The sequence below is a fragment of the Pygocentrus nattereri genome, chromosome 20 (assembly GCF_015220715.1).
Source record: "Pygocentrus nattereri isolate fPygNat1 chromosome 20, fPygNat1.pri, whole genome shotgun sequence".
NCBI classification, from domain to species: domain Eukaryota; kingdom Metazoa; phylum Chordata; class Actinopteri; order Characiformes; family Serrasalmidae; genus Pygocentrus; species Pygocentrus nattereri.
In genome coordinates this window covers 15,565,804-15,575,637 of record NC_051230.1, presented here as the reverse complement: position 1 = coordinate 15,575,637, position 9,834 = coordinate 15,565,804, and the positions used below count along the sequence as shown (strand labels likewise).

Here is a 9,834-nt window from a genome sequence, read left to right as displayed (position 1 = left end):
ACACACACATTTTCTAAGTTGCCAAGTCAATATAGTATGTCTCTTTTTAGATTACAATGTAACGCAGTGACTACATTTCTACATGTAATGGTTTATAGTTAGAAACTGCAAATTCCTGACCCTTCTGTTGGTTGGTCTATGATTTCAGTGACCCTTACGTCCTTCTCAGGGCACAGATGAGAAGTGCTAACATGACAAAACAAAACAAGCAATGTGAAACTTTCATTTTAGAGGGTGTATGGGCGCCAGATAGGGTGACAGTTCTCACACTTATGATGCCAGCAATGAGGGTGAGAGGTGTTTCTGCATGCCCGTACACAGTTTTAATTATCTCCCTATCATAAGCACCGCCTCCACAATGAGCCTTTTTTTCCTAGCCTTCAAATCACACTGCCTCCAGAAACATTTCCCACACTCTCTCTGTTACCTGCGGCTTTCTGCTGCACGCAAACACAGCTTGAATGGTGCCAATTATGAAAACTGAATGGATTAACAAGGAAAATCTGTGCCCGCAGGTGCCGAAACTCCGTATCACACCTTGTGCTTACTCATAATACAAAAACATACTTCACCTTATTCATTACAGCAGGAAGAAGATACCAAGTAAAGTTTCTTTACTGGCACACAAGAAAGGTTTATGGCAGGTTATATTGGCTTTTACATCAGAAGCGGCGTTGACTCAACAGTTGTGTCATGGCAAGCTTAGCTAGGGCAAAGATTAAACAGCAGTACTATGAACGTCTATTTTCAGCATAATCAGCTGGCACTGTGCAGTTTTGTGGCGTGTAGCATTTCTATACAAAAATATGGGCCTTGTGGCACCAGCAGTCTTACATATATTACTCAAATTGAAATGTTTACACATGAGACCATTTTACAAGCTCAAAAGGTCAATAAAAAGTAAATGTGCTGGACATAATATGAAATCTTACTTGCATTACGTGCATTACTTTTGTTCTTCAATGCCGCACTGTGGAGCTTTGTTGCTTACCGTAGGCCTATCTATCTTCAAGATTAGGTAAATGAAGGTGGGGCTCCACCTGCGTTGTATTTTCTGATAAAAACCTGAACCTCTTCCTGCGCCAGTTTGCGTTTTTGTCAATCAGGTAAGCAGTGTTTTATGACATTTTATGCCAGCTAGTCTTAAAGATTTAATCAGGCAGAATCAGATATAAACAAATGAGAGTGTTCTGATGTCAAACGGTTTACTGTAGAGAAACGTGCTGGCTCAGATTTCTTAACCACTGGTGATAGGAACCAGGGGTCACAATGTAAATGTAACAACACAGATAAAGACATTTTATTTACCATTCAAATCCATCAGTGAACTTACAGGCGTCTTCTGAGGTCTTGAATAAAATGTTAATGGCGGCAAAAATGGTGAATACAAAAAGAAAATGTTTTCTTTTGGGAGCCCTTTTGCCCTTACAATGCCCTGCATGCAACTCTTCTCCTCGTGTGCACCAACACATACGTACTTCTCAAATTAAGGGTTCTTTGAAAAGATGCCATAGGAATAAGCACCTTTGGTTCCCTAAAGAACACCTTGTTCTTTAGGGGATCAAAAGTGGTTCTTCTATGGCAGTGCTACAGAGTACCCATTTTGACACCTTTAATTTCAAGAGTGTAGCTGAGAAATTAGTTTCAGAAATGTGTTTGAATGAGCACATGGGTGCTCAATGAAAGTAAAGCTGTTGGCTTTCATTTATTTGTTCATTCAACAAACGTCTTCTTCAACAGAAATACAGCACTGAGGAAAGAAAGAAAGAAAGAAAGAAAGAAAGAAAGAAAGAAAGAAAGAAAGAAAGAAAGAAAGAAAGAAAGAAGCACTGGTCCAAACTTTGGACGCTGCCACTTTTCCCGCCTGCATGTTTTGAACTCGCGAGCAGCGTTTAAAGTGGGCGTGTTTTTCCCACTGCAACTTCAGAGCGTTCTCGTTAACGAGCGAAGTATTATTTCCCACCTGTATTCTGAACCCCACCCCCACCCCCCCTGCGCTGAGACGGGACAGTAGCCCGTGTCTGCGAGCCGGGATTGGCTCGTTAGTGCTCATGAATGCGAAATACTGGCCAATCGCTGCGTACGTAGGCGCGGTCCTCCGGAATACGGGTGGGTAAAAAAAAACGCTCCCGGCGAAGTGGACGCCCCTTAACGTGCACAGGGAGCATGGAGGTTTGAACGCATCCTCTCATTCACACTACTGAAGGCTGCCGAGGCCAGGTCAGACACACGGAGTTGGTGGGGGACAGGCGAAGGCCATTTCTGGATCTATTTCCCTGTCGTGTCTTCCGTTTTGTTTGTGTTGTACTTTCTCTCTGAAGACAGCAAATGTTGGATCTATGTTAACCCTGCGTGGAATCGCACAACTACTTTAAACTCATAAGAAGGAATGCAGCTTTTCCTTGTGAAACTAACTTCACTGATATCGCTCATTGCCCTGACGAAAGGTAACTTCCTTCACATCACAGCAGCGGAGTACGCGCTTACGGCTCCGTGATAACATGTAATGAGATATAAAAACTCGCTGCCGTGACATTATTACAGTTTGGGTTCCAATAAAACGGCTAACCTAGAACTGCGAGAGTCGGAACCCACTTGTTGCGCTCAGCCTGAAAGTGAGGCAGCGGTTTGATTCGGTGTTTGAGAACAGGTTGCCCGCTATGTAGCCTGTAGCTGCATAAAGTAATTCTTATAAAGCTATATTTTTTAAGTTAAGCATTTTGTGGTTAAAGAAACGTGTTCTGGATTCTTGCAGTGGTGCTTCCACAAAGCTGACAGGCTTTGTTAGCCATTAGCCGGTATGAAAATGTGTGGGAATGTGCTTCTTAGTAAATTGAGCTACGTGGTAAAGTTGTTATTTGGTAATAAGAAGACCAGAAAAGACAAACTGAAGGCCAGAAACGTTATTTAATTTGCAATTAGTTATATATTTACTAGTTTTATAGTTATATGTTTACTTTATAATATATAGTAGGGATATATCTATTACACTATATACTATATAGTTGTATGCTTATCCAGACACATACATGTGTAGACGTTAATATCTGCACATGCCTAGATATTCACACATCTCTTTAGCTCAATTCACAGTGGCTTTTTATTAATATATTCTATTTGTATTTTTATTTTATTTGACCTTTACAGAAAAATGTGCTTCTAGTCTGTGTGCTTGTCTGGTGTGTTCAGACAAATGTATTACTGTTCTCTTAGAAAACAAACAAAAATAAGTTCATATGATATTCAAGAATGAAATATCAATGTAACGTTACTTTAGGACGGTTAGGTCAAGTTTCAGAGAAGCGGTTTTTGCAGGTCCACGCTATCAGCCAAATATAGTAGATTCTTTGGGAACAGCTGCAGGATGAAGAATGCAAGTTCCAGTGTGGTGTGAGACCCCATTGCCTACAGACATCTCTTTAAGGTGCTATTACTCACACCTTTGCCTCACTGCAGGGTCAGAGCCATGGCATTTCGGTTTCTGTCCAACATGGTGGAACCCTTTATTTGCATTCAACAGGTTGCAGCTGGGAGAAAGCAACAAAAGGCATTCCTTTAGTCTTCTCCTACTGCCACCAACACATACGTGCTTCTCAAATTAAGGGTTCTTTGAAAAGATGCCATAGGAATAAGCACCTTTGGTTCCCTAAAGAACACCTTGGCAGATGTTTCTCTAACAAAAGTTCTTTAGGGTATCAAAAGTGGTTCTTCTATGGCAGTGCTACAGAGTACCCATTTTGACACCTTTAATTTCAAGAGTGTAGCTGAGAAATTAGTTTCAGAAATGTGTTTGAATGAGATGGAGAATCTGACTTGACGGTCCTGTGATTGCAGGTCAATGTTCTGAGAAATGCCAAAACGGAGGTACATGTGTGCTTACTCCAGATGGAAGAGCAGAATGCAAGTAAGTATGAACCTCTGCAAGTGTGTGATCCATGCCAAATGCTTTGTGCCAGCAGTGGTCCTCCAGTTTGATGTTTTTAATTAGTGTGATTGAGCAGCTCTGGTATATTTGTGATCCTTCACTTTATATGTACTCTAATTTTTGTTGACAGTAAATCAATAGCGGCATGCCTGAATTCCTTCTTTTTAGTTGAGGCCCTACCTGGCAACCTTTATCACCGTGTGTGTTCGTTGTACTCCTGCATGCAAATTCACATTCTTGAGGAGAAAACAAGCCTTAGGCCATGATGATGGTGGTGATGATGATGGGGAGGTGGGATATGGCATTGCACTCTATCTCTCTGTCCCTGTCTCTCGGCACGCTGTTTGTGAACACGGGCCACTTCTAGCAGAAGTCTCAGAGACGCTCTGAGCCCTAAATCTTGTTTCTCTTTTCTTTTATGATGCGACAGCTGGGGTTTGCCAGAAGCTCGGTGGCCATTGTTCTCTGGTCCTAGATTAATTCTGTGTGACTAATCTGTGTGAGGCTTCCCAGAATGCCTGTGCACCCCCCACCCCCACTCCCCCGCGTGTGCCCCTGTCCCCACTCTGGTGTTTTGTCCCCTTTTGAATGGCCATTCTCTCTGTGTGATTTACATTAGAAGGACAGATGGCAGCAGAGTGTAATTGGACTGGATGTTTTCATAATTGGCAGCAATGCACTGGAGGAATATACAAAGAAACAGAGTTGCCCTAGAGCGCATAGCTTCACTCTCTTGACTACAATGCGGCAAGGGCAAAAAAATTTGTCCACCACAACTCAGTTTCTTATGAGATTGATCTTGGATTGATCTCTTCATGTGGGTGATTCTTTAACACTTTATCGGTTTAAATTGATTTAACTTAAACTTGAAAAAATAAATTCTCTTACTGATCTCTTTTACAGTAAGAAAACCCACCTATTTTTAGACATTTTTGGAATATTTGAAAAACCTTTTCTGTTGTTTGGGTTTTACTCAATAAATCATGAAAACAATCAGTAGATCACTCCATTGATAGTGACAGTCCTAGTGACTTTTGATTGTGGTCTGAACTTTTCCTACCTGCACTCAGTGGAGTTTTGAATGTAGTATAGAGTTTCAGGAGTTTGGCTGAGGGCAGCAGTGTCTTCTTTCTTGTTATCAGTGAGTTATCAGCGTGGCCTGTTTGAAATAAGGTCTGATGCACTGTTTAAAATGGGGCCTGCTGCACTGTTTGTGGCCTCCCTTAGAGGGCCGCTAGTGCATGGGGCCACGCTGGCGCGGGGCCACGTCTTAATTCTGTCTGGCAGCCTCCCTGCCACAGTTGGGCTACAAAGCCGCCATTGTGCCCTGCTAACCCACAGACTCCTCTAATTAAACATGGAGATACGACCAGAGCCGCTCCGCCCGCCCGCCCGGGATGCTCGCTTACCGTGTCTGCTGCCTTTCATGTATTGTTCGGCCACTACGAGTGGACGGGCCACTGGGCCCGCAGCATGTCTGGCCAGCCCTGGCAAGCAGCAGGTTCATAGGTCAGTTTTGACCACCCTGCGACACTATCAAATGGATCCATTGTGCGTGCCCTGAAAATACTTTGGGGACAGTCATTGTGGTCCTGGTGATCAGACTTTGGAAGCATGCTTGTTTTGGTGTTTGGGTAAATGGACATTTGTTAGTATTTATTCACATGGAAAGGTTTGCTTTGGGTGAACTGATGGAGCAGGTTTGGGAGACAAAATGACAAAATGTAAGCTGGTGTGGGATGCAAATGAGATCAGTTAGACTTGATGGCTTTTTGGCATGCTTGTTTATAAAGGGTAAAGGTTCCCATGTTAAAAGGTTTCAGAAGTTCTTAAGATTCTAAGACATGTGACTTTGTTTGTTTTAGCTAGCACTTTCTTGTGAGCACTGGCGTGATGCGTGTGACAAATTGTTTTGACACTTTCTTGGAGAGGGTCACCACAGCCATTTACACATTCATGAATAGGCTTGAAAATAGCACAGGGACAAGATTTTGCTAATGGCTGTTTTGGTCATGAACCATCTAAATACCACCCCAATTCCAATGAAGTTGGGACGTTGTGTAAAACATAAATAAAAACAGAATACAATGATTTGCAGATCCTTTTTAAAGATATTTAATGTTCAAATGGATATTTTTTTTTGTTTTTTGCAAATATTCACTCATTTTGAATTTGATGCCTGCAACACATTCCAATGAAGTTGGGACAGGGGCAACAAAAGACTGGGAAAGTTGAGGAATGCTCAAAAAACACCTGTTTGGAACATTCCACAGGTGACCAGGTTCATTGGAAACAGGTGAGTGTCATGATTGGGTATAAAGGGAGCATCTCTGAAAGGCTCAGTCATTCACAAGCAAGGATGGGGCGAGGTTCACCACTTTGTGAACAACATTGTTGAGAACAATGTTTCTCAATGTTCAATTGCAAGGAATTTAGAGATTTCATCATCTACAGTCCATAATATCATCAAAAGATTCAGAGAATCTGGAGAAATCTCTGCAAGTAAGCACCAAGGCAAAAAACCAACATTGAATGCCCGTGACCTTCAATCCCTCAGGCGGCACTGCATTAAAAACCGACATCATTCTGTAACGGATATTACCACATGGGCTCAGGAACACTTCAGAAAACCACTGTCAGTGAACACAGTTTGTCGCTCCATCTACAAGTGCAAGTTAAAACTTTGATTTGCAAAGCCAAAGCCATATATCAACAACACCCAGAAACGCTGCCGGCTTCTCTGGACCTGAGCTCATCTGAGATGGACTGATGCAAAGTGGAAAAGTGTCCTGTGGTCTGACGAGTCCACATTTCAAATTGTTTTTGGAAATCATGGTCGTCGTGTCCTCCGGGCCAAAGAGGAAAAGGACTGTCCGGATTGTTATCAGCACAAAGTTCAAAAGCCAGCATCTCTGATGGTGTGGGGGTGTGTTAGTGCCCATGGCATGGGTAACTTACACATCTGTGAAGGCACCATTAATGCTGAAAGGTACATACAGGTTTTGGAGCAACATATGCTGCCATCCAAGCAACGTCTTTTTCAGGGACGTCCCTGCTTATTTCAGCAAGACAATGCCAAGCCACATTCTGCACGTGTTACAACAGCGTGGCTTTGTAGTAAAAGAGTGCGGGTACTAGACTGGCCTGCCTGCAGTCCAGACCTGTCTCCCATTGAAAATGTGTGGCGCATTATGAAGCACAAAATATGACAACGGAGACCCCGGACTGTTGAGCAACTGAAGTTGTACATCAAGCAAGAATGGGAAAGAATTCTACCTACAAAGCTTCAACAATTAGTGTCCTCCGTTCCCAAATGCTTATTGAGTGTTGTTAAAAGGTAAGGTGATGTAACACAGTGGTAAACATGCCCCTGTCTCAACTTCTTTGGAATGTGTTGCAGGCATCAAATTCAAAATGAGTGAATAGTTGCAAAAAACAATAAAGTCTATCCGTTTGAACATTAAATATCTTGTCTTTGTAGTATATTCAGTTGAATATAGGTTGAAAAGGATTTGCAAATCATCTTATTCTATTTTTATTTATGTTTTACACAACGTCCCAACTTCATTGGAATTTTTAAAATTCTTTAAATTTTTTTAAGTTCTAAAATGGCCTTTTTGTCTACATTTTCAGCAAAATAAACTTTTAACCATAGAAAAGCCACCAGTGACACCCAAGTAAAGAAATGGCTGTAAGGGATTCTTAATTGAACAAGAGGTGGCATAGTACCTCTTCTCCTTTTACTGAGTTTCAGCCAACAGAGGTGGGCAATCTGACAGTGTTTTACTGTTGTGATAAATTTTGTTATTGTTATAGACAATATGCTTTTTTCGAGTGTATCATCAGTACTTAAAGAGCACTGACCTGCTGCACGTTTCATTATAAAGAGGACATTATTAGTCATGTTGAACTGGCAATGCATTATATGAACTGCTGCATAAAATGTTAAATAAAATGTTAAATTGCATACAGTTTTTGTTTTTTAAAAGAAGCATCACAAGTGCATTATGTCTGTGTCAGAATGTTATGATATATACACTATATGGAAAAAAGTATTGGGATACCTAAACATTACTGGAGCTTTTATGACATCACATTCTAAATCCAGCAAAGTTGGATGCATAGAATTCTCCAAAATGTCTTAAGATTTCCCTTCACTGGAACTAAGGGGTCTAGGCCAACCCCTGAAAAACAACCCCATAGCATTACCTTCACCAAACATTACAAATGGCACACTGCAGTCAGGCAAGTAATGTTCTTTTGGGATTCGCCAAACCCAGAATTGTTCATCAGACTGCCAGATAGAGAAGCATGATGCATCACTCCACAGAATGCTTTTGCACTGCTCTGTAGTCCAGTGGTAGGGTCTGTTTGTCACTGTGCTCAGCCATGAAAACCCATTTAGTAAAACTCCTACTGCGCAGTTCTTTTGCTGATGTTGCTTCCAGAGGCAATTTTGAACCCTTTAGTGAATGATTCAACAGAAGATAGGCACTGTGTGCTTCAGCAATCGGCAGACCCACTCTGTGAGTTTGCGTGATCTAGTGCTTCTTGGCTAAGCTATTTGTTGCTCCTAGCTTCCATTCCACAATAATAGCACTTACTGTTGAGAGGGGCAGATCTAGCAGGACAGAAATTTCACAGACTGACTTGTGGCAGAGCTGGCATCCTATGACAGAGCCATGTATAAAGCCACTGAACTCATGACTCATTCAACTGCCAGCGTTTGTCTATCGAGAGAGCAAGGCTACGTGCTAAATTTGATCTGCCTCTTAGCAGTGGGTGTGACAAAGACCTGAACGCAATAACTAAGAGGAGTGTCCTAATGCTTTTGTCTTTGTAGTGCATGTTGTGTATCATAAAAATATGTTTAATTTTATTTTTTGCCATATTGCTCACCCCTATCAGATGATAACGTTCTGGTATCTTTCTGTAAAAACTACTAAGATTTGAGCTATTCTTAATTCAGGCACTTACAATAAGCATGTAAAAGGAGACTGTCATGCTGACAATGCATACTTAACAAATATATAGCTAACATTTATAATATTTGTCATTTTCCTTTTGCTTTGACAGCAGAACTCTCTTCGAACAGCAGTTAATTTCATTCACTCAGAATGTTTGACTGTTTAATATGGCTTTTTTATCTTTGAAAGCCAGAATTCTTTGGTGAGGTTGGACAATGCTGTCAGGTCAGGTGTCTGTCATTCAGTATTACATAGATAACACTTTAGAGATGTAGTACTCCTACTTCACATGCCATGCCAGGAATGCCAAACCTTCATATCTGGTGCTTAGAGGGAGACAAAGTAGCAGCAAGGGAGCAGTTATCACAAACAAAGCCAAATGTCTGTCTGGCTGACAGCAATTGGAAAGCAGCTACTAGAGAACTGGATTCCACAGCAGTGGACAAGGGAGAAGATGGCTGCAATGAAGGGACTCAGAGTCTAACAAGGAGATGAGAGATGCAAGGCTGAGAGATGCTGAAAAGTTGACGTACCTGAAGTTGGCAAGCACTGATACTTCAAAAAGCTGTCCAGGCTGCTGCTACAGAGAACTTTGAGCTGCTTCTAGCTGGATTAGGCCTTGGTCCAGTTGGAAAGATTGGCTGACAGAGAATGTGTTCTGGAGGCCTGGCCTACGTATGGTTGTACCTGGATATTTTATGGCTCTGTCTTTTACCTGAAAAAGGTAAAGTGCTGTCTTGACTAAGCCTTAGCTATATATATATACAGTGCATCCGGAAAGTATTCACAGCGCTTCACTTTTTCCACATTTTGTTATGTTACAGCCTTATTCCAAATTGAATTAAATTAATCTTTTTCCTCTAAATTCTACACAAAATACCCCATTGTGACCATGTGAAAAACGTTTTCTCGAGAGTTTTGAAAATTTATTAAAATTAAAAA

The 9,834-nt window shown here is 41.5% G+C and overlaps 1 protein-coding gene across 1 annotated transcript in view; it reads left to right on the top strand.

Moving 5' to 3' along the window:
• The first annotated feature begins 2,180 nt into the window (after nt 1-2,180).
• The window catches only part of LOC108423609 (notch receptor 1), a 52,238-nt gene continuing 44,584 nt past the window's right edge, over nt 2,181-9,834 (top strand). Inside the window, exons 1-2 of the mRNA XM_017691007.2 lie at nt 2,181-2,447; nt 3,835-3,904. Coding sequence (XP_017546496.2) covers nt 2,390-2,447; nt 3,835-3,904 — 128 coding nt within the window. The 5' untranslated portion in view covers nt 2,181-2,389. The remainder of the gene's footprint in view (nt 2,448-3,834; nt 3,905-9,834) is intronic.